We start from the raw sequence: 25,846 nt of genomic DNA on the forward strand, positions 1-25,846 counted from the left end.
AAAATTATTTCTTTATTTTAGAGAACACGTGTACAATAACAGGATGTACACAAACAACTGTCCATACCAGGTGTACATATACAAAGTTATAAAAAATATTTTGAAAAAGTAATACAAAATCAAAATAATGTATCATCAGTCAATAAGAAATTTATCAAAAACACAATTAGTTTTAATTGCCTTCTTATTCTTCAGGACTCTTATCGTGGAACCATATTGATGCGATCTTGATAAAAATGTCCCAAATTTGATTTGGAGTCCTCTCATCTCCTCTTGTGATAAAATTGACTGTACAAAAAAATATAATATCTTTAACCTTCTCATTGCCTTCAAAACATATAAAAATGACTTTATTCTGAATATGTATATGTAATGCTGAACATCCACTCAAAATATTCTGGTAAACATACAGTGATAAAACAAATGACACATTGTTTCTTCTACTAGTCCACGGAAATTGCAAGAATATTCAATATTAAATCTTAATCTCTCTAATGTCCTTTTTGCTGGATATTCAATGCAAAAGGAAACCTCTTTAACTTTATTATTAAGAAAAAATTTGTCCCCAACTAACCAAATTTTCTGCCAATTAATTTCTACATAAAGCAAAGCCCAAAAGAATCTTCCTGGGGGCAGAGTTACAGCTTATATGTAATTGCTGATGTATTTATTAAAGCATTTATTCTTAATGTCAACTTCTCCAAGGAATATACCTCTATTGAATGGATTAATCATTGAAACCTTGATTATTGAACCTCTGAGAAGCTGCAGCACAGCCCTCAGCAAAGCATCAAAAACCACTGCATAACTGGTGACCTGAACTCAGAGAGGAATTCATTATTGTTAGTAACTTCCCATCAGTATTAACAAGTTGTTTAATCAATAAATACCACTGTAACCCTATTTTTCATAATATAGTGATTTATTTTTATATTGAATATTCTTGTTATTCCAAATATATTAATTAGTTGGTAAAAAATTATGTTTGTAAATCAGTTTCCAGGCCAGCTAAAAACATATATAGGGAGGGTATTCCAGATGTTTTCTTCTTCTATAATCAAATTAGATAATCATTTCACTTTGAAGGTATTATTTAATCTTAAAAAAAAACTTAGTACGTCCAGACCACCATTTATTTTTATGTTGCATAAGATATTTTTTCTTAAATTATGACACTTGTTCCTCCAAATGAAATAAAATAAAATCTTATCTATTCTATTGTATATTTCGGGAGGTTTATTCCAATGATAAAAACATATACACAGCTCTGATTATTCCCTCAGCTTTAGACAGTAAAACTCTTGCCAGTTGGATTTGTGTTTTATTTGATCCCAACTCGCTCTGACATCATGCAGACGTGGGCAACAACAACCTGACGAGATCAAGTCGGCTGCAGCTGTTCTCCACTGACTGCAAGGATCAGGGCATGATGGGAGAATGGATGTCACCTGATCAAAGAGCTGATTGGTTCAGGAGTTTGATCAACAACATGACGCTTTATCTTCATTTTGGATTTCAGTTGTCTGATCTTCTACTAAGAATTCAGATGTGTTGATGACAACTTTTATTAGCCAAAGAGACAGAAAACATTCAATAACCAAAAATTACAACAGACACAATATGAAGATTATATCATTATTTAATTATTGATGTGAATCCCCAACAGTCTGAATATTTGACAGATACAGTAAATAATGTCTATTTCTGCTTTTTTTTCCTCCTCCTCGAGTAGGTCTGATTTGTGTTTTACTTTGTTTGTGCATCATAAAATACTATTTTAATACAATATTTAAAATTTTGGTAGTTACACGGACACATTCACATGTAGGTAACAAACACACTTTTACATGCATAAACTCAACTATTCATTCATTTAAAGTAAATAAACAAAAAAGAAATAAACTTAAAATGAAAACGTGCAGGAGAGATAAGAAGATAAAAGCTTATACAAAGATCTCTCCTAAAAACTAAATTACATAGAAAAAAATAATAATTTCATTTTATTAGAATTTCTTTGTTTCATCAATGAGATGTGAATGAGTTTGATTAGTGTGACATCAGCTGATTACAGTCGGCATGTTGACCAGCAGGTAGTGATCCGCTTGCTGCAACAGTTACATTTCTATGTAAAATAATTTAATAGTCTAATATTGGAGATTACAGAATAAATGTTGTTTTGATTATTGATTATAGGTCATTTTAACAGTTTATACTCTATCATACAGATCAGCATTAAAACAATGTTAGTGATTGATCAGCTGAGCTTGAGTAGATTGATCTGATAACATTTGATTAAATCAGGATCAGATCTAACAGGATGTAAATATTTCTGTGACTTCCTGTAGATTCTTTGAAAGCTGCTGGAAACTGTCTGACTTGACTGCAGCTTTTTGTCACTTCCTGCTGATGCTGCCGCCTGATCCCTCCACTTTCCAAGAAAGGAGCAGTTCATCTGAAACAAGCCTACTGATCAGCTTTCCAATAAGGAGGCGTGTCGGTCGGTAAAAGATGTGAAGGCTCTTGTGTATCTTCACTCATGGCTCCTCAGAGCAGGAATAAGAGCTTTGGGACGACCTGCAAGATGGCGGAGCAGAACGACTTCCAGTTCAAGTGAGGATCGAGGAACCTCAGGTTTCTGTAATCCTCTACTGTGATACAGAAACCAGGTTTCTGGTTTACATGACAGGACAGAAATCAGCTGAGTGCAGAGAGTCGACTGTAAACTGGTTACTGAAGTGCAGCTGAACACACTGATGAAGAGTTTTGATCTGATGAAGCTGAGAGCAGAAAAGAGGCTGAACTATGAGAGTGATTGATGTGAGAATCCATAACAAGAAAACCAACAGCTGCTGTCACTATAAGATAAACTCTGGCTTTACTTTCACTGAAGTGGATCAACAAATGATAATTAAACATTAAACTAAATGAACAGTTATATATCACAGAGGAGGCTGTTTCCCAGAATCACACAATTTCAAATTTAAAAGATGATTATGTGTCTTTGAAAAAAAAATAATTACAATTATCAACATCACACTTAATAGGATTAAAATGAAATAATGTTTGTGATGTTTAAACATTTATATGAACAGTGTAGAGCTTGTTGTCTACACAGCTGTCTGATGTTGTTCATCTACATCACTGCATCTTTAACTGCTGTTAGTTTAGCAAACATGTATCGCAGCCCTGCTTTGTTTTTTTTATCCATTCGTTTTTTCATCTCCTCCAGCTTCTGGACCTTCTCTGTGGCTTTGATCTCCTTCATCTTCTCAATCAGGAAGTCCAAGTGGACATGAGTAGACAGTGAATTATCATTCAGAGCGATCCGCTCTAGTTGTTCCACATGTTGGTAGGCCTCTGTAAGCAGCTGAGTCTTCTCTGATTCCAGGTTTTTCATCTCTGTTTGAAGATTTTCCAGAAGGCTCTTCTTCTGCTCACGATCTGTTTTATTCTTTTCATATTTGTGATTCACATCTTCAAGGGTCTTCTTAACTTTCCTGGTCTTGTTCACATAGATCCACTTTTCTTTCACATGATCTGATGCAGGACACTTCCCTGTACAAACTGTACAGTGACCTCTTTTCATGACCTCACAGTGTTTTGGACTCCAGGCCTTTGTGTATCCAGGATAGTGACAGTTCTCTTTACAGATGTTACAGGTGACAGCTTCTTCATAATAAAACAACCACCTCCTCCCACCTCTGATGTCTTCTTTCTCTTTGTAGACCTCATCAACTTCTACAGTGAACTCTTTATTCTTCTTCATCTCTTGTTCATGTTTCTTCAGAGCTTCTTCAGTCTGTTGGATCTCGTTCTGCTTTAGTTCAATCAGCTGGATTCTGTCTTGCAGGTTGTTGATGCAGGCTGTTATTCTGATGTGTGCGTTCAACACTTCAACTGTTGTTATCAGCATTTGTGGTTTAGATTTTTCCAGGAAGTCTGTGAATCGTTTCATTCCTGTCTCTGTTACCTTCCATGCGTTGTCTAAAGCAAACTCTGTTTCCTCTGTTCTCTGTTTGGTCTGACGGTTATTAAACAGGAAGTAAACGGGCTGATTCTTCTCATTTTTGGCACAATTAATGTTTGCAGCTTCAAGAGCTTTCAGAACATTTTCAGGTGTTATTCCATCTGAGTGTGTGATGAGAGCGACGATGTTCTTCTCCAGGTCTTTCCCAAACAGAGACGTCACTGAATCAAAGATGTACTTCAGTCGGTCACTCACTCGATTCACACTCGCCTGCAGCACCAGACCCACTGCATCAATTTCATCAACTCCATCTTCTGAACGGAACAAGTCAAATAATCTTTGACTGATGATGTCATCATGTTCAATCCCTCTGGTGTCTCCGAATCCAGGAGTATCGATGATGGTCAGAGAGAAGGGCAGAGTTTTATCTTTAAAACCAAAGATCTGGTACAAGATCACAGCTGATGTCTGACTCTCTGACTGACATCTTCTCTTCTCGTCTTCTACGATCTCAAACCAGATGTTGTCCTTAAACTTCACTCCCATGATGTAGTTGAACAGAGTGTTGATCAGAGTAGATTTTCCTGTTCCTGTTTCACCTACAAGTAAGATGGTTTTGTTTTTCTTGTTCAGGTTTTTCTCACCAACAGTTTTTCTTGTCAGATTTCCAAACTTCTCTTCCTTTGTTCTCAGCTGGTAGACAGCAGGAGGTCCTGAAGAGATCTGAGAACTTTTGGAGATGATGTTCTCATAAGTCCTGTAGAAAAAGTAAAGATTCAGTCAACTTGTTCTTTTTTCATAAAACTGACAAGTTAAATACAATCTAATTATTTTTCACATACATACAACAGTATCTGGTTTCATGTGACTCTTGTGCTCCAGAATGAATAATAGTTCAGTGGAATATAAATACTGCAGCTGTGACATCTGTGATTGTAGAATATGAATAAAATAAAGTCAAACCAAACGGCCACATTTGGAGATTTTAGTCTAAATGTGAGCTCTGGTTTGACTGTGAGGACAGAGACTCAGATTACAGTCAATTAACAGGATCTTCTTCTGCTGTGTAACATACCAACCCAGTCTCACATCAAAATGTTTAATATCTATGTTGGTCCACAGTGCAAAACGGATTAGTTTCACAATAACGGCTCTAAAACACACACACACCCACACACGCCCGCACACACACACACCCACCCACACACACACACACCCACACACACACACACACACACACACACCCACACACACACACACACACACACACACACACACACGCCCGCACACACACACACCCACCCACACACACACACCCACCCACACACACACACACACACACACACACCCACACACACACACACACACACACACACCCACACGCACACACACACACACACACCCACACACACACACACACACACACCCACCCATACACCCCCCCCCACACACACACCCACACACACACACACACACACACCCACACACACACACATACACCCACACACACACATACACACCCACACACACACACACACACACACCCACACACACACACACACACACACACAAACACACACACACACACACACACACACACACACACACACACACACACACACACAAACACACACACACACACACACACACCCACACACTCCCATCCCAACTAGGCTGCTTAAGGAAGTCTTACCCTTAGTTAGCACTTCTTTACTAGATATGATCAATCTGTCTTTAGTAACAGGCTATGTACCACAGTCCTTTAAAGTAGCTGTAATTAAAGCTCTTCTTAAGAAGCCTACTCTTGATTCAGGTGTTTTAGCCAATTAAAGACCTATATCTAACCTTCCATTTCTCTCTAAGATCCTTGAGAAAGCAGTCTCTAATCAGTTATGTGACTTTCTACATAACAATAGTTTATTTGAGGATTTTCAGTCAGGATTTAGAGGCATCATAACACAGAGACAGCACTGGTGAAAGTCACAAATGACCTCCTTACTGCATCGGACAAAGGATTTGTCTCTATACTTGTCCTGTTAGATCTTAGTGTCGCATTCGACACAATTGACCATCAAATCCTTTTGCAGAGACTGGAACATTTAATTGGCATTAAAGGAACTGCATTAAGCTGGTTTAAGTCATATTTATCAGACCGATTTCAGTTTGTACATGTTAATGATGAATCCTCCGTGAAGGCAAAAGTTAGACACGGAGTTCCACAAGGTTCTGTACTTGGACCAATTCTATTCACCTTATATATGCTTTCTTTAGGTAATATTATTAGGAAACACTCCATAAATTTTCATTGTTACGCAGATGACATCCAGTTATATTTTTCAATGAAGCCAGATGAACCCAATCAGTTAAACAAACTCCAAGCATGCCTTAACGACATAAAGACCTGGATGACCTGTAATTTTCTACTACTAAATTCAGATAAAACTGAAGTTATTGTGCTTGGCCTTAAACACCTTATCTAATGATATAGCTACTCTGGATGGCATTACCCTGGCCTCCAGCACCACCGCAAGGAATCTGGGAGTTATCTTTGATCAGGATATGTCCTTTAACTCCCACATAAATCAAATCTCAAGGACTGCCTTTTTCCACTTACGTAATATCGCAAAAATCAGGCACATCCTGTCCCAAAAAGATGCAGAAAAACTAGTCCACGCATTTGTTACTTCTAGGCTGGATTATTGCAATTCCTTATTATCAGGCTGCCCTAACAAGTCTCTAAAGACTCTCCAGCTGGTCCAGAATGCAGCTGCACGTGTTCTAACTAAAACTAGAAAAAGAGATCACATTTCTCCCATTTTAGTTTCGCTACATTGGCTTCCTGTAAAATCTAGAATAGAATTTAAAATCCTTCTCCTCACCTACAAAGCTCCTAATGGTCAGACACCATCATATCTTAAAGAGCTCATAGTACCGTATTATCCCACTAGAACACTGCGCTCCCAGTATGCAGCTTACTGGTGGTTCCTACAGTCTTTAAAAGTAGAATGGGAGGCAGAGCCTTCAGCTATCAGGCTCCTCTCCTGTGGAACCATCTTCCAGATTCGGTCCGGGGTGCAGACACCCTCTCTACATTTAAGAGTAGGCTTTAAACTTTCCTTTCTGATAAAGCTTATAGTTAGGGCCGACCAGGCTCGCCTTGGATCAGCCCTTAGTTATGCTGCTATAGGCCTAGACTGCTGGAGGACTTCCCATGATGCACTGAGCTCCTCTCTCCTCCTCCTCCTCTCCATCTGTATGTATTCATGTACCATTAATGCATGTTACTAACTTGGCTTCTTCCCCAGAGTTTTGTGCTTTCTCATCTCGCAGGAAACCTTCAGCTACAGACCGACTGCTGTCCAGCTTGATGCCCACCGCTGCTGCTATTATTATTATTATTAGTCATTATTAGGCATATTTCTATTATTATTATTGTTGTTGTTATTTTTATTAGCCCGGTTCTGCTTGAGGTTTCTTCCCGTTAAAGGGGAGTTTTTTTCTTGTTGATGTCACAAAGTGCTGCTCATGGGGGAATGTTGAGTCTCTGTAAATTAAAGAGTTCAGTCTAGACCTGCTCTATGTGAAAAGAGCCCTTGGTGCTATATAAATAAAACTGACTTGACTTGACTGATATTTCTCTAATAATGTCCTCTTGCTGTTAAGCCGCTAGTCAACATGAAAAAATCCTAAAAATTAAAAACATTGATCTGGGTTGTCTTCAATGACTGCACTGTGCTCACAACAATATGCTTGACAAACAGCATGTAGCTGGCGGCCTTTTTTGTCTGAGTTGTGCTGCTGTGATCCTGATTGGTAGCTGAGCTGATTGCTGACAAAACACATCATCAAGGTGAACAACGTCTTTTACCCTGCCATGCTGTGTGCAGTGGAAACATACTTGAACTGTGCCAGCAGGACTCGACTACTCGTAACTGATCATGGCATGACTCAGTATGACGACCACACGATGGAAAAACACTACAATTCTACAAAACACATGTAGAGCAGATGGACAGACTCTCATGATCCCTTCCTCCAGGATCCTTGAAAGGGTAAACAGCTGGTCCACTGATCCAGAGTAGCATTTTAGTGTATGCAGTCTATAAAACTTGGTTTGTTCAATGGTTAAAATCCAGCCTTTGTTATTTTCTTTTTATGATATTTCATTTCATGTTAGAACATTTAATGTATTTTCTGTTTATCTGATGCACAAATGCAGAGGACGTGACGTAGCTAGGTGTGAAGTATCAGGGATATTAATGACCAGTAATAGATGTGTTTTTATTATGTTTCCTGCTGCCATGCAGGCTCACTTTGGTCTGGGTCACAATATTTATATTATGTACTGGTTCGCTGTGAATTTCAGATGCTGTGTGTGTTCACTGTTTTAAACTTGGTGTGATGGTGCTACTGGATGATTAGTTATGTAGCTGTTGCAGATAATTTCCTGTCTCTCCAGTTACAGGGCGTATGAATGAATTGATTATATCATTTAGTAAGTTATATTATTTCTTGTTTCTGTCACAGATCTGGTAGTGCAACATGCTTCAAATGAGAGCAAGAGGACGTCTCTGTAGTGTAGAGTTGTGTTTTAGAGTGTAGTTATCAATGAAAGCCTGTTTGTAAAGCACTGCCTACAGCCTGTTCAGAGTTACTTGTTAATGTTTTTGGTTGCTGTGTGTGTGTGTGTGTGTGTGTTATACATTTCAAGTGCCTTGTTGTATTGTTACCTGTACCGTATAACGTGGCTGTGGCTCCATCTACAATAAATCATCTTCTGATTAGGAATAAACCTGCATCCTGTGTGTGAACTGTCCATAGCTGAATATGCTGCTACGCTGCTTTGACATACAGCATGTTGGTATTTAAGTTTGTTGTCTGTTGTGTGTAAAATCTTCTAAAACTGGTGTAAAATGTCTCTGGCCATTCAGATTAATACAAAAGTCATGAATGTTGTGCAGCATTTAATATGACGTCATTATATAAACTTTCTCTCAGCACCCCCAACTCTGACTGACTTCCAGCATCCCCAAATCCAGGACCAGGACAGAATCCCCATCACTTCACCTCAGTCTGAGTTTGAACGATCCGCCACCTTTCCAGCATCCAGCATAAACTTTCCAGAGAGGCTGAGCAGTGTGATACCTCAATATTTAGATCATATCCTCTGGACTCCCTTCTCTATCAGCCAAGACAGCCCCACAATGTCCAGAAACTTCAGCATCTCAGAGTGTATCTCATCAACTCCTTGTTTTTAACTCCCCCTCAGTGACCTCCATCAGAGACATGGAGACATGTTCTCCTCCTGCTCCTTCTGTGAGCACAGAATCTGCAGTGCTTCTGGTCTCCTGATACTGTCTCCTGCTTCAGCTTCCCCTCATCAGCAAATGTTCAAAAGCCTGAACAATACAGTGATATTATCTTGACTTACTCTCCATGTGTTTTGGAAAGAGGAGGTGGATCCATGGTCCTATCAGGGTCTATGGACGCACAGCTAGGGTCAGGAGATTCTGGTCTCTGCTGCTGGATCCTGATACAAACACAGTACTGATGAATTCACAACAGAATAACATTCTTCCAGGATAAAATAGTGATTAAAAACATATTTAATGTTAGTGTTTTAATACAGATAATAAAATTCTTAATCAGAAATTCAGGTTGAAGTTGATACCTTCCAGTGTTAAAATGTTTAGGTTGATCCATGGACTCTTCATGGACACACAGCTGGGAAAGAGGAGGTGGATCCATGGTCCTATTGATCTCTACGGACACACAGCTGGGATCAGGAGATTCTGGTCTCTGCTGTGCAGGATTTCAGGAACAACTTCATCTACTTCCAACGTCTGTGGAGAAGAAAACAGTCTGAAGTCAAAACTCAAGCATCACTTTGTTGTTGTTGATGGTGGTGTATGATATTATTTTCTACAGTCTCTCTGTATCTCTCTTGTAAGTAATCTATATTATACAACAAATATATATTTTTATATATTTGTTGTTGTAAATGTTAATATTTTTATCATATTTGTATGTATTTATATTTTTGTATAGATGTGTTAATTATGTGACAGTTTTTGTGATTATTTCAGTCACTGATAATGTGTTTTATCTTGATTATGTATCAAGTCCTGCCATGAATTGTTCATATAATGACGTCAGCATGATGCAACTAATTTGGTGTCTATATAAACTTTACTCTTTGTCATGTTTGATAATTGCTTTTTACAGTCAAACAATTTTTGGGAGCTAGGTTTGCTTTACTTTAAAGAATCCATATACAATTTAAATTCTATCAAGAAGTTATTTAAGTTTGGGAAAGGTAACGAGTGCTGGTTAACAGTAAGAATTTATGATCAAATTTCACACTTGTTTTTTGCTTTTGTATATGTATCATTAAACATTAATTTTAAGCCAACTGACAAAAATTTCAGGCATTCAGCTTAAAGACCAATCCACATTGAGCCTGATCCTGTGGATAGCCTGTTGCAGGAATTAATAATAATATTAACAACAAATAGATATAAAACATTAGACTATTTTCAATAATAATTTTCTACCTGTTGTATGATGACAAGTCAGTTATTGACACTCCCTAAAAACTCCCTCTGATGGTTAAAGGAGTCAGATAACCAACTTCAGACTGACTTCAGCACAGAGAAACACATCTGCAACAATATAAAACATGAAAACATCAAAGTTGTTGATGGATCATCAATACAATACAATAATGTGACTTCCTGCAGTTGAAGTGACAACAATGCAGGTGCAGTCCAGATGCAGCTGTCTGCTTCATGTTAACATGTAGAATGTATTTTGTCCAGAGAGCGGAGTCATGTCTGTTATGTTATCCTTGTTTCATTATGATGCCTAAATGTTTTCTGTTTTTGTCTTAACGTCTCATGTTGTAAGATCGATCCAATAAAGAGTTGAAAAAAACGATACAGCTGTCTGCTTAAAAACTAATAACCTTCTAACTGAAATGATGGAAATCCACCAGCAGTTCAGCGGGCTACTTAAAAGACTAATCAATCAATAATTATCTCATAATTGATTGTTTCATGGTGTGATCAGCTGCAATGATTCAGCTCCTTCATGTAAATAAAATTAAATCTTAAGATCACAGAGTTGGCTGTTTCTCTCTTGTTCAGGTGTTTCTCTGTGGACAGAGGTCTCTATGAAAACTACCTGGAATCACTGTGAGTCCTTTTACACTAAAACAGTGTTGTAAGAATGAGACGTCTCAGTGTAGACGTAGAGACATCAAACTCATCACAGGTTAGGGCTGCACAACACGGTAAAAAAAATAAATCATTTTACGATTATTTTGCAATTACAATAATATTTGCAATTTTAGTGGGAGCGATCATCTTTGCATCATCATTTTAATTTCAACTGGAAAAAAATAGTAAAATGAGGATGATGTGATTTTTACAGGAGTCCAAACCATCGTGTTCTTTTATGTCTTATGATTTGTAGACCAGGCATCTCTGTAGCTCCACAATATCTCATTTCTAAAGATATACTGTCATATTTAACCTTTAACAAAAAACTGCAGCTGCTGCAATTTGAATATTGCTCTTATCCATATTATGATATCAATACCATTTTGATTAACTGTGCAGCCCTGGGTGCATACTTCAGTCAAGTCAATTTTATTGTCAGTTCTATCATATGTACAGGACATGTAGACCCTGCTGGCATATACAAGCACTAAAATACAACAAGGGTTTAAAATACTAGGATAAAACAAAAATGCTACAAATATAGAACTACAAATGTATGCAGATGACACCATTGTGTACACACATGCAAAAATAGCTCAGTTAGCTGGGGCTAAGCTAACAATTGCATTGGAAAGGATCACACATTGGCTTGATCAATCATGTCTGAGTCTAAATGTAAACAAGACAAAAGGTATGTTTTTCTCTAAGACTATGGTACAACCTCCTCACGCTGATATTCTCATCAAAGATGAAAAAATCAACATACTTACTGATTTTAAATATCTTAGTGTGACACTGGATCCAAATTTGAACTTCAAAAACTTGTTAAAAAATAGTTAAAACCATAAAGTACAACTTAGCAAATTTTAGACATATTAGAAACTGTCTCTCTTTGGATGCAGCCAAGATATTTATGCAGCTATGATTCTTTCCTATATGTCTTATTGATCACATGTTGGGGGAAAGCTGGAGAAACAGCCATAAAACCTCTTGAGTCCTTATACAAACAAATTCTAAAACCTCTGGACAAAAAGCCAATGCATTTCCATCACTGTAGGGTTCTGGAGAAATACAATTTACTGAGCTTTGACAATTTTAGATTATTCTCAAATGCGTGCCTAGTTTATAAATGTTAAATGGTTTGTCCTCCTCCACTATGTGACTTTGTCTTCACTCGCTCAGTAAGTTCTATTAGATCCTCCAGAATATCCTCTATACATGATTGAACCATTTCATCACACTGCATTTGGACAGTCAGCTTTCTCTGTGAAAGCCACATCTCAGTGGAACGTCCTACCTGATGATATGAAAAACTGCAGTTCAATCAATACATTCAAGGCCAAATTAAAAAATCTACTAAAGACCAATCAGCTGTGTGACCACTGAGTCTAAACTCCATCTATGGTCTTCTCATTAACACAGGTAGTCTTGCTTTTAATTTGACAAGTTTAGATTATTCATTTCTAATTGACATTCTAGGTGTATGTGATGTGCTGTGGTGTGTAGCTTTGTATTTTGTATGTTGTGTTCTGTGTGTTTTTAGCTTTGTACTGTTTGTTGTTGATTGAGATGTAAATCAGCTTTGAGCTGACTCCAGTGCAGTACATATATTATGTTAAAAACTGTACACTGTCCTAATCAATAAATACGATCAATCAGTCAATCAAGCTTCAACTTGCAGCAGCTTCAGTAGAGCTTCCTCTGGAGCCTCCTTCTCCGAGTATTTCTTCAGCTCAAACATGTCCACATCTTTTTCTGACAACAGTAAGATGGAGACCAGAGCTGACCATTGAGCAGGATACAGTTTATATGTCAGTTTATTTTTCCTGATCTCAGATACAGTTGGATCTCCTCCACTAGAGAACAATCACTCGGTCCATTGGGACAGTAAAACAAATTAATGCGTCTGTCTGGAGATAGATTCTCCCTGATCTTCTTCTTCACATAATTTACTGTTAGCTGACTTCTATAAGTCTGGTTGGTCTGCAGGGAAAGGCCCAGGAGGAAGCGAAATGTTGGTATTGATGGGTGAGAGGACCACATACAGAGCTGCCAGAAACTCCACTATGCTCTGATGGACAAAGCTAAATACCTTGTTCCTGTCCTTCTCCATTTGATGCTCCTCTTCAAAGATCTGTGAGAATACTCGGGAACACACAGACTTCATTGGACTTACTGCTGCCGTCTTTTAGGTCTTCCTCACAGACGGTCAGGTTGCCTTTTTCCAGCTGTTTAAAAGCCAGTTTTGTAAGTGTCTTAATGTACTGAATGCGTCTTTCTCTGCCATACTTATCTTTCATGTGTTTGATATGAATAATCAGGAATGATGTGTACATCCTAGTCAGGGTCTTGGGCAGCTCTCTTCCCTCTCTGCTTTTCAACACATCCTCCAGAACTGTAGCAGTGATCCAGCAAAAGACTGGCATGTGACACATGATGTGGAGGCTTCCTGATGTCTAGATGTGGGAGATGATTCTGCTGGCCTGCTCCTCATCTCTGAATCTCTTCCTGAAGTACTTCTCCTTCTGTGGGTCAGTGAACCCTCTGACCTCTGTCACCATGTCAACACACTCAGGAGGGATCTGATTGGCTGCTGCAGGTCGTGTGGTTATCCAGAGGCGAGCAGAGGGAAGCAGGGTGCCCTTGATGAGGTTTGTCAGCAGCACATCCACTGAGGTGGACTTTGTCACATCAACAGGCAACTTTTCATTGGCACTGAAGTCTAGTTGAAGTAGCTCTCATCCAGTCAATCCAACACAAATAAAAGTTTATATTCACTCTTGTCAAAGTTTGTGTTTCCTGATGTCTGTAATGTTGTGAAGAACGTCCTGTTCCATGTACCTGGTTTCATGGATACATGTGTGAATAAGTTCTGCAAAACTTGCTTCTTTCCTTTGTGAATTCAGCCTGCCAAACGTAAACGGGAATATAAGGTGCACATCTTGATTGGTTCTTTTTTCAGCCCAGTATTTGTATTTGTATCTGTATTTGTTGAGGCAGCAAAATTATTTGTATTTGTATTCGAATAAAAGTGGAAAGAGGCTTAAAAATCCTGTTTTTTTTAATTATGCTTTTAATTTTAGAAAATTAAAGTGTTACAATAAGTGTACATGAATAAACTACCTTATGAAGGAGGTCCCCACACCGGGTCTTGAATTGGAGTCTCCCAGATCATAGATGACTGTGCTGATTACTGAGCTAAAACTTTACTCATTGGCTCATTGCAGACAGACCTCTACCTATTTATACACCCATAACACAGAGACAGCACACCATGTAATGTGTAGGGATGAACTTCAAAGGTGACTCTTGCTTTGCACTTTTCATTTTTTGCCTATTTTTTACAGCCTAACTTTGTGGTAAGGAGAAGGGGAACAAAAGGTTATGGAGAGTCCCTTAGGAGCACTTCATGTGTGTCAGTAGCTCAGCTTTATCTCTGGGGAACACCCCCAACTCCAGGAGTGATACGAACCGACCGAATGTAACCAACCTGCACATTGGTAAAAACAGACCCAAAAACAAATAATTTTTAAAATATTTGTATGAAACAAATATTCATAAAAAAACACAATTTGTGTTTTGTTGAATAACATATTTGTATTCAGGCATACCCCTACTGTGTAGATATCATCCAGAATCTTTGCATCCGTCTTTGTCGTCCACCCTTCTTTTATGTACATAAACCTGTTCTGGAGGTTAAGATGGAGCTTTGTTTGTAACCATGTGATGGTTCATAGAAGCTATGGTGGTGGTTTATCTGTGTAGAATAATATAAAATAGCCAGAACAATGTAAAGTGTAAAGCCTTTCTACTGAGTAGCCTTGAAGAGATTATTTTAAATAGATAAATAAATAACTGGATCTCAGGCTAATGCTCCTTTTAAACAGGTTGACAGGACATTCTCTCTGTAGTCATCAGCTTTTTCAGACATGAAATCTGCAACATTCCTGGGATTGTCAGTTCTTTAAAAGGTTATGTAGCATTGGGAAAAGGTCCAACCTGCCTGCTGTAGAGAGACAGGCTCTAGGGACGTGTCATTTTAGGACAAAGCAACACAGGAAATTAGATGTACTGTATGATATTTAAGAGTCTTCTGTGGTTGGTGGACTTTTTTCACTGACAAAAGGAGAGAAGTATAGATCAATACAATACAGGTATGTTGTCAATGAGGAAATTATAGCAGAACTGAGTATGTGGGTTGTGCCCATGAAAAATTTGCCAAATCTTCTCTGCTAATGCCAAACAGCTTATTTTGCTGTTGCTATTGACTCTTGTTTTGAGCTTCTGGTATCCCCAGGTGCTGTCGATCAGACACCTGATCGGCAGCACCAGTGAGCATGGGCCCTGCTACGGTGGTCAATAGGTGTCTGCTCCAAGAATTGGCATACCATGTTTGACTAATCTGGATAGGACCTGTGCGATAGGGCAACTTCAAATCGGTGTTCTGCAAAACCAAGTTGCGGCATTATTTGGAGTGCACCCTAGTACCATCTCCAAAGTCTTCAAGTTCCATATAACGGGGGATGTCAGAGACAGGCTGTGAAGTGGGCGTCCCAAGAAGACGACAACCCGAGAAGACCGTTTCCTCACCCTGTCAGCACTTAGGTACCATAAGCTGTCTTCTAAAGATTTGCAGTCAAGGTTTGCAGGATGATATGGCCGATGGCTCTCTGCCCAGACAATCCAGAAGACTGCACGCAGCCAATCTCCGGTCTCATATGGCTGCCAGGAGGCCTGCCATGACTGCCCTTCACTGTCAGGCCCGTTTGCGCTGGTGTCGGCAACAGGTGCACTGGAACCTGAACATGTGGAGGAACATTATGTTCAGCATTGAGTCCAGATTCTGCCTATGGCAGTTGGATCATAGGGTCAAAGTGTGGAGAAGATGCAGAGAATGCTATGTTGATGGCTGCACTGATAGAGTAACATCTTTTGGTGGAGGCAATGTGGGGCGGCATCTCCCTCACTGGAAAAATGAGGCTTGTCATCATTGGAGGCAATCTCAATGCAGAGAGATATCGAGATGAGATTCTGCAACCAGTGGCAATCCCATATCTCCACAGTCTGGGACCGATCTCTATCCTCCAAGATGACAACGCTCGCCCCCACAGAGCAGGGTTTATCAGAGACTACCTCCAGAATTTGGGAGTGGAGAGGATGGAACGGCCTGCCAGCAGTCCTGACCTCAACCCCATTGAACACTTGTGGGATCAGCTTGGGCGTGCTGTTCATGCCAGAGTGACCAATACAACCACGTTGGCTGACTTGTGACAAATGCTGGTTGAAGAATGGGATGCCATCCCACAGCAGTGTGTGACCAGGCTGGTGACCAGCAAGAAGAGGAGGTGCCAGGCTGTTGTGGCTGTGTATGGTTCTTCCACACGCTACTGAGGCATCTGTTTGTTAAATGAATAAACAAGCTTTCCAACGGTATAAGATTTATTGCCAAGAGGCATTGTTACAACAAAGAAATAATCTACCAAACACAAATTTCCTTACTTTTTGTAGTAGTTTAGTTACTTTGATCAGAACTGACTCTGAGCAACAGTTACAGAAAATGTTCCTCTACTAATTAGGAAACATATCACACAATAGCTTGAAAAGAAGCATGAATGAGGGGGCCACTAAGACTTCAGAAAAACTTGTGTCGATCCACCACAAAACTATCAGACACCAGCTGGAACCCCTGCAGTATTCTCTGGTATGAGGATTTTTCTCCTTTCAGCTTCCATCTGCTACTGCATTTCCAGTTTTCACACCTTCAGTAAGTTTGCCTGAATCTCAATTTTGATGGATCACTGTCCTGATGCACAACCATTATGCCCAGCACACTTTTGGTATTTTCATGGCCAGGTGTTCCAGGTGCACTGGTGCTGCACTTGGATAAAGGGTGGGATCAGAAAGAATACATTATCGCACATTATAGGTAGGTATGTTGGAGGTTGTGACAATTGTGGGCAATCATATTCACCACTTCATCCCCCCATGACACGCTGACTGTTTGGGAATCCTGCAAAGAGTTTTCATCAGGAAACTGGTTGTTGTCTTGGATGTAAAAAGTTTCAGATATGAGTTTACCAGCAGATCTGGTGTGTGTAATTGTGCCTTTACAATGCACCACATCATTCCAATAGAGACTGCAGATAGAACAGATTCCTGCCACCTTCAGATGGCTTTACCGTTAGTGTATATACACAGGGCTCTAGTGTTTTGCCCAAGGAGTTTGTGTGCTCCTAAATAAAAAAATTAGTAGCACAGTGAAAAATGTTCAAGTAACACAGAGTTTATTAATGGGTCAACTTCTCTGCGGTTTATCTTTCACACTAAATCCTTAGTTTGTCTTACTGTCTTTAGCCCATTGTCAGCTACGACCTGCTGCTGTTTCTGCTGTGCTGTTTGTGTGTGTGTGTGTGTGTGTGTGTGTGTGTGTGCGCGTGTGTGTGTGTGTGCGCTCAGGTCTTTGTCAAACAGACTCAAATTTAAATACACTTATGGCAGCCTCATGCAAGATCTGTAATCTGAGTATCAATGAGAGAACAGGAACTGAACTATCATTCACCGTCTTGTGTTGGACCACAGTCAAGAAGTTAATTCATTAGTAACAGTCCATATAGCGTATTTTAAACTAGAGCTGCAGTTGAATAGATTCAGCTACTTTGGCTCACCACTACCAGAGTGCCACTACCCTCTGCCTCCTTATGGAGGTGCTGAACATACTGGTGACGGTCAGATGGACAGCAGTTGTGGGTGACATTGAAGAAGAAATGCAACTAAAATAACCAGCCATGAGCAGCTGCTGTCAGACTCTGTCAGCGCTGGAAACACAGAGAGTCTGCTGGAGATATGACAGTCACTAGAAGTACATTCATGGCCCTTTGTATGTGTGGTATCTGTGTTATAGCTGAGCAAACGTTAGCAGCTCAGCACCAAGACGCTGTCTGGTGTGTGTATGTGTGTGTTAATATGTAGCCACAGCTCAGCTATTCATCATGGTACCGTCGTCAGCCCTGAATATCTTGTAAAGCTCTGAATGTAACACAGCATAATAACTTGTGGTGTGTTAACTGCCACAGAAAAGAAATGCATCTTTCGTTTATTAGCATGACATTGTCTCTCTACCGTCTCTTATCAGGCTTGCTAACGCTATCTGTGAGAGGCACAAACTGAGGCTACAGTTATCAGTGTTGTGATATTTATACTTGGCGGCATTTCTTTTCTGTGAAACTACTGTACTGTTAAAACATTGTACATTATCTGACTACTTAATACTAGTTTTCAGACAATTAACAGCGGGGGGAAAAACATTATGGTAGGTTGTAATCTTTACTTGCACACTGTGCTCATAGATTTTTTTTACGGTTTGCATATATCTAGTTTTAGGGGAAAATGCGAGTGAAATACTCGCACTGTAGAGCCCTATTGCAGTAAATATGGACATCATGACAGCTCCCCAAAAGTGAAGCCAAAATATCTGCACCGCCCCCTGGTGGCTGGCTGCAGTAAAGGTCATATGTCCTGCCCCCTCCATGTTAGCATATGGGACATGATCCAAACTAAAAAGTCAAAGTACATGTCAAATACATTTTTTCCTAAAGATGGCTTCTGTCATTTTAGGTCATTCTTATTACACTGATGTTTGTTCAAGTGTTAATTTTTTGTTTTTAATTAGTGATTTGACGATATAAAAAGGGGGTGTGACATTATGATTGACAGCTGTGACAGCCGCTCTCAAAACTCTGTCAGGCTGCAGGATGGCTGAGGGGGCGTGTCCTGCAGGTTCCCACCACTTGACTCTACTGCACAGACTCTGGCTCCAAATGACATCACAAATGCAAGATGGCCGCTCCCAGAGAGGAAATATTTTGGTTTCACTTTTGCACAGCGGTGATGATGAGTTTCTTCGTCCGTATTTATATACAATCAATGGGCTTTACAGACAATCACCAGGGTAAAGTAAAGGCTGTCAGTACAGGATGCAGCTGTTGTGGATGAGAGATGCTGGTAAGAATCACTCATTAATCTGTATTCAGACTCACCACAATGTATCCAGAAAACAACTATCTGGAAAGTTTAAAAACAAGCAAAACATGAAAAAAGCAGTTTGTGTGATTTCAGAGAGGTTTATACATGTGAGCCTTCACTATAATGTGTTCAAATATAACAGAACATACGAGCGCTGAGCTTTCGACCTGCTCTGAGCAGGTGAGTGTTGGACGGCACGAGACACACTCATTGTTGGTACCAGGATTGCAGTTTGCTGCTGGATTGAGATCATCACACCCTCAACTGCACCTCTCCTCATACTGTGGTGGCTGGTGAATCACCAAGATACCAAACCAGCTTCAAGGATACTTAACTTCAAGGATAACAACATGTGAATCTTTGAGTGTCTCTTCAGTGTCACGATTACATCCAGAATAGAATCTCCATTCACAGTCAAGACTCAATTCAATAAATAAAAAGTGGGCACTATTTTCAGGCTCTTAGTGTGCTCTGTCTATGTCTTTATGTTTGTATTTAAATTGATCTTTTTATAATCTAATTTAATTTTATATTAATTGATTTTATTTTGTTTGTTATTGTGTATTTATCAGTCGTTCTAATGCAAAGCATTATGTAAAGCTTTATTATTATGTACCTCAGGGGTCAATTTTGGGACCAATCTTATTCTCTTTTTATGTGCTACTATCACGTTATTGGTAGACATGGTATTTCCTTTCACTGTTATGCTGATGACACTCAGCTGTATGTCTCAATTCAGCCCACTGAGCTCAGTATGCTGAGTTCTTTACAGGAGTGTAGATGTGAGAAACTGGATGTCTAAGAATTTTCTTCAATTGAACTCAACTAAAACAGAAATCCTTGTAATGGCTCCAGTAGTAGATTCAAATTCAGCCATACTGGTTAAACCAAGCAGACTCTGATAAAGACTTACTGTAGAGTCGATACATGTTGGTCTGCTTGGTTGTGTATATGCTCGAAGAATAAATTCACAATATTTCACTTGGACAGACACCAGGAAAGACTTCTTGGATCTTGTATTTTGTACTTTCACCTGCCTCAGTAAAGAGCACCTGTCATATGAGCCATCAGAACTTTGCAGCGCTTCCTGCTTCCATTGTAAACTAACAATATTAATATTTCAATTTATTTCAGTGATAATGTTGGTTGGAATTTAGGGATAGATTGAGTTCATTAAATGTTTGTTAGAGGCTGCTGCATCTGTTGCATTATCATTTTTTATGTGATTTTCTTGCTAAACCAATTCACGCATACAATTTGTAATGTAGCCAATAAAACTTCAGCATTTCAGTTACACTATCAAGACTTTTATAATATGATTGTAAGATTGTAAATCACATCTTGGCGGCACTATATGACGTTATGTTGGTGAAACATTGACAGAGCATAAAGGGCATCATTAAGACATAAATATAACTACACTGTCAGCACAGAGTCTCATACAGACCAATGTCACACTGTTGCTGCTGTTGGTTGAAAGCTGGATTTGAACTTAGTTGTGTTCATGTTAGAGAGGCTGTGTGTGAGAATCAGATCTCATCATACATGCAGCTGGACGTGTGTGAGCAGCTTCACCTCAATGCTGTTGAAGCCTCATTAATTAGTATCAGTTGAAGTTATTCTACACAGAAGGAGGACTGTGACCTTCGTCCTCCACCACTCCCAGTACAGTCATGATAGAAAGAGATCTCTTCATGGTCCATATGAACCGCAGGAATGATTACAGCGACCAGTAACTGCTTTAATGCACATATGTTAGTACTGTTAGTACTGTTTTAATAAGAACTTGAAATAATGGGAACCAGTTCTTTAAGGAAAATTTACAAAATAATCTAAACAAGTGTCCTCAGCAGCAGCACTGAGGGATTGATTATTGATTAACAGCAGTAACAGTGAACCACCGAGAGACAGAGTCAGGTTGTCTTATTCCTACAAAACAACAATAACAAACACAATCTGAAGAAACAAACACTGTTCTGCTTCTTACCTGTTCAATCTGATGCCTGTGAGGTCATTTCTTCTGATTCTTCAATCTGAATTATTGATCAGACTGTCACTCCTGCAGCGCTGATTCCTGCTGTGATAGAAAAGGAGGAAACTGTAAAACAGGAGGTGTGACTGATAAAACAGCAGAGGGTGAAGGTTTGGTTTCAGGAGCACAATGAAGTCTGGGTAATATTCCAGAGAGCAGGTTCAAACCCTGAACTTTGACTTGATGAACTCTGAGTTGGAAAACTAAATCTCTCACAGGTGTCCAGCTGGGTTGAGATCTGGTGACTGTGAAGGTCGTAACATATGTGCCGTCTTCAGTGACAAGATGCTTCCTACTAAACCTGACAGTTGCTGTTGCTAATTAGCTCATTTTGTCATGAAAAAACTTCTGTTGAGTCTCCAAACTGCACACAAGCTCCCCGTCTGACTTGTTTCTACTTTATATGCTGAATGCCTGAAAATACTGTATTTTGTGTAATTATTATTATTATTATTATTATTATTATTATTATTATTATTATTATTTGGAGCAATTACTAGTTTCTGCTGGTGTTATAAAAAGTGTGTATACATGACTTCACCTCTCAGCACTACATTATATATTTGTTGCTTTTTACCAAAACATCATCTCAAAATGGCTGAAGATGATTATCTGAAATAGAAGGAAACTTTGAATTACAAAGGTTGTTTTATTTTTTGACTTTTCTATAAGTTAGTTTGCAAAACTGTAAAAACAGGAAACAGATATGTGTACAGATTTCAGTTTTAAATCAGATCTAATTCAATTAAAGGGGATATTAAAGGACATTTTAGCCGCAAAGTGAAAATCAGCTCATCATTTACCAACAACCTACTTTTGACTATTAGCTGAATGATCAAACATTATTTATCCAACCACAAACACACACAGTGAGTTAGCAGCTGCTTTCCTTTAAATTACATAAAAAATGAACTGAGTTTGGTTGTTTGGTGTTTAGATTCAGTTGAGGTGAATCCAAACACTTGAAGTGAACTGTTCCTGTTCCAGTGTGAAGGAGAGTTTTTGATTATTGTATCTTTAATTCTGGCTCTTTGTACACACATCCACCATGTCAAAAATAAATCATTTTAAATTTAAAGATTCCACCTCCTGTCAATGACAAGCTAGAAGACAAACCAAAGCTCCTCCAGCAGCTGCAGGGAACTGAAGCAGAAATTTAACCAACATTTGACAGTTAAAATTTGCTGCTTTTTGTCTTTAATTTAAAAAAAAAAAAAACGTTCTGTATTTAGATGATAGTTTTAGTGTGACATGAAAACTGGAAAACCATCTGCAGCAGATGTTCTGATATTCAGAAACAGAAAAGATGATTAACAAGAGTGGAAACAAGAAAAACATCATATTTATTCACTCTGAATGTTCTCTGCTTGTAATGGCTCCAGTAGTAGATTCAAATACAGCCATACTGGTTAAACCAAGCAGACTCTGATGAAGACTTACTGTAGAGTCGATACGTGTTGGTCTGCTTGGTTGTGTATATGCTCGAAGAATAAATTCACAATATTATTTCACTGAAGACGGAGTGCCTCTTTTTTTTCCATGCTTGTCTACATCACTGAAGGACAGATACCAGGAAAGACTTCTTGAATCTTGTTTTTTGTACTTTCACCTGCCTCAGTAAAGAGCACCTGTCATATGAGCCATCAGAACTATGCAGCGCTTCCTGCTTCCATTGTAAACTAACAATATTAATATTTCAATTTATTTCAGTGATAATGTTGGTTGCAATTTAGGGATAGATTGAGTTCATTAAAGGTTTGTTAGAGGCTGCTGCGTCTGTTGCATTATCATTTTTTATGTGATTTTCTTGCTAAACCAATTCACGCATACAATTTGTAATGTAGCCAATAAAACTTCAGCATTTCAGTTACACTATCAAGACTTTTATAATATGATTGTAAGATTGTAAATCACATCTTGGCGGCACCATATGATGTTATGTTGGTGAAACATTGACAGAGCATAAAGGGCATCATTAAGACATAAATATAACTACACTGACAGCACAGAGTCTCATACAAACCAATGTCACACTGTTGCTGCTGTTGGTTGAAAGCTGCATTTGAACTTAGTTGTGTTCATGTTAGAGAGGCTGTGTGTGAGAATCAGGTCTCATCATACATGCAGCTGGACATGTGTGAGCAGCTTCACCTCAATGCTGTTGAAGCCTCATTAATTAGTATCAGTTGAAGTTATTCTACACAGAAGGAGGACTGTGACCTTCGTCCTCCACCACTCCCAGTACAGTCATGATAGAAAGAGATCTCTTCATGGTCCATATGAACCGCAGGAATGATTACAGCGACCAGTAACTGCTTTAATGCACATATGGACGCGTTAGTACTGTTTTAATAAAAACTTGAAATAATGGGAACCAGTTCTTTAAGGAAAATTTACAAAATAATCTAAACAAGTGTCCTCAGCAGCAGCACTGAGGGATTGATTATTGATTAACAGCAGTAACAGTGAACCACAGAGAGACAGAGTCAGGTTGTCTTATTCCTACAAAACAACAATAACAAACACAATCTGAAGAAACAAACACTGTTCTGCTTCTTACCTGTTCAATCTGATGCCTGTGAGGTCATTTCTTCTGATTCTTCAATCTGAATTATTGATCAGACTGTCACTCCTGCAGCGCTGCTTCCTGCTGTGATAGAAAAGGAGGAAACTGTAAAACAGGAGGTGTGACTGATAAAACAGCAGAGGGTGAAGGTTTGGTTTCAGGAGCACAATGAAGTCTGAGTAATATTCCAGAGAGCAGGTTCAAACCCTGAACTTTGACTTGATGAACTCTGAGTTGGAAAACTAAATCTCTCACAGGTGTCCAGCTGGGTTGAGATCTGGTGACTGTGAAGGTCGTAACATATGTGTCGTCTTCAGTGACAAGATGCTTCCTACTAAACCTGACAGCTGCTGTTGCTAATTAGCTCATTTTGTCATGAAAAAACTTCTATTGAGTCTCCAAACTGCACACAAGCTCCCCGTCTGACTTGTTTCTGCTTTATATGCTGAATGCCTGAAAATACTGTATTTTGTGTAATTATTATTATTATTATTATTATTATTATTTGGAGCAATTACTAGTTTTTTAAATGAGTATTTGTTTTCAGTGATAGATTGTAAGATACAGGTAGATAGTTTTTTTTAAAGACGTGTTCTCTGTTTTACTTGAGAAGTGAAGTTATTCCTTTAGGTTTCTGCTGGTGTTATAAAAAGTGTGTATACATGACTTCACCTCTCAGCACTACATTATATATTTGTTACTTTTTACCAAAACATCATCTCAAAATGGCTGAAGATGATTATCTGGAATAGAAGGAAACTTTGAATTACAAAGGTTGTTTTATTTTTTGACTTTTCTATAAGTTAGTTTGCAAAACTGTAAAAACAGGAAACAGATATGTGTACAGATTTCAGTTTTAAATCAGATCTAATTCAATTAAAGGGGATATTAAAGGACATTTTAGCCGCAAAGTGAAAATCAGCTCATCATTCACCAACAAACTACTTTTGACTATTAGCTGAATGATCAAACATTATTTATCCAACCACAAACACACACAGTGAGTTAGCAGCTACACTTGAAATAATGTGAACCTGTTCTTTAAGGAAAATCCACAAAATAATCTAAACAAGTGTAAAATTAGCTGCTTTTTGTCATTAATGAAAAAAATTATCGTATTTAGACAAATGAAAACTGGAAAACCATCTGCAGCAGATGTTCTGATTATCAGAAACAGAAAAAATGATTAACAAGAGTGGAAACAAGAAAAACACATTTATTCATTCTGAATGTTCTGAATGTTCTGAATGTTCAAATGAAACAATGCTAGAAAGAAGAAAACATGATTCTTTAGTGAACTGCAACCTGTGACGATGGATCTCAAGTAGACACTGAATCTGCCAGTTTGATCAAATAAAAAAAAGACATTTAAAGACGTCTTGATGGGCTGCGGGAAAGTGACAATTATAAACATCTAAACCTTGACAGCTTTCTGCACTTCTGTTTGCAAATTACAGTTTATAGCAGCTTAAATGAGAAGAAAATAAAGGCAACTTCTGCTTTTAACACATTTTTTTCCAATTAAAACGACAAGAATTGAACCAAGAACCAGAATTAGAACAGAAAACCATAAGCAACACATTAACAACATCCTGGTGATTCATTTAATTGTTGGCAACTAGTTGATTAATCGATTAATTGTCGCAGCTCTAAATCAGTACATTCACAACAAATATCAGATTGTACAAACGCTGATCCATCACAACCTGTGTTGATCACAGCAGACGTCATCCAACATCATACAGTCTGACAAAACACACATAACCACCATCACAACAACAACAACAACAACAACAATGAAAAAACAACAATCTGTTCAAAAATCCCAACTTGTTCCTGCTTTATTTTACTGTAGAAATAACAATATGAAAACACTGCTACAATATTCAGCAAAATATTAAATAAAAAACAAACAAACAGCAGCTTTATAACTGTTTGTGGCAGTGCTTTATCTTGTTATCAGAGTCTTTGTCTCCAAGTCACTGAGGTTGTTTGTGTTTCCCTCCTGCGTCCAGCAGAGGTCAGTATAACAGCTCACA

General features: G+C 38.6%; 2 protein-coding genes and 2 long non-coding RNA genes across 6 annotated transcripts in view; 2 read left to right on the forward strand and 2 right to left on the reverse strand.

Moving 5' to 3' along the window:
* Nucleotides 1–10,574, reverse strand: part of LOC122968129 — a 161,875-nt gene extending 151,301 nt beyond the window's left edge. For 2 of the 3 annotated variants that reach the window (XM_044333121.1, XM_044333127.1), the window contains exon 1: nt 10,522–10,574. The gene's annotated coding sequence lies outside the window, so the exon portion shown is untranslated. The remainder of the gene's footprint in view (nt 1–10,521) is intronic. The other variant, XM_044333123.1, reaches the window with a different exon arrangement.
* LOC122968199 overlaps nt 1–25,846 on the forward strand; it is a 200,947-nt gene that overhangs the window by 103,626 nt on the left and 71,475 nt on the right. The gene's annotated exons all lie outside the window — the stretch shown is intronic.
* LOC122968126 overlaps nt 2,540–25,846 on the reverse strand; it is a 200,984-nt gene continuing 177,677 nt past the window's right edge. Inside the window, exons 6-7 of the mRNA XM_044333118.1 lie at nt 9,399–9,497; nt 2,540–4,724 (exon numbers count right to left, since the gene is read on the reverse strand). Coding sequence (XP_044189053.1) covers nt 3,134–4,724; nt 9,399–9,497 — 1,690 coding nt within the window. The 3' untranslated portion in view covers nt 2,540–3,133. The remainder of the gene's footprint in view (nt 4,725–9,398; nt 9,498–25,846) is intronic.
* LOC122968191 lies at nt 7,975–9,809 on the forward strand. The gene is made up of 3 exons (XR_006398768.1): nt 7,975–8,019; nt 8,495–9,423; nt 9,706–9,809. It is a non-coding gene; the product is annotated as an uncharacterized LOC122968191 (long non-coding RNA).

This window comes from Thunnus albacares, chromosome 18, assembly GCF_914725855.1.
Source record: "Thunnus albacares chromosome 18, fThuAlb1.1, whole genome shotgun sequence".
NCBI lineage: Eukaryota > Metazoa > Chordata > Actinopteri > Scombriformes > Scombridae > Thunnus > Thunnus albacares.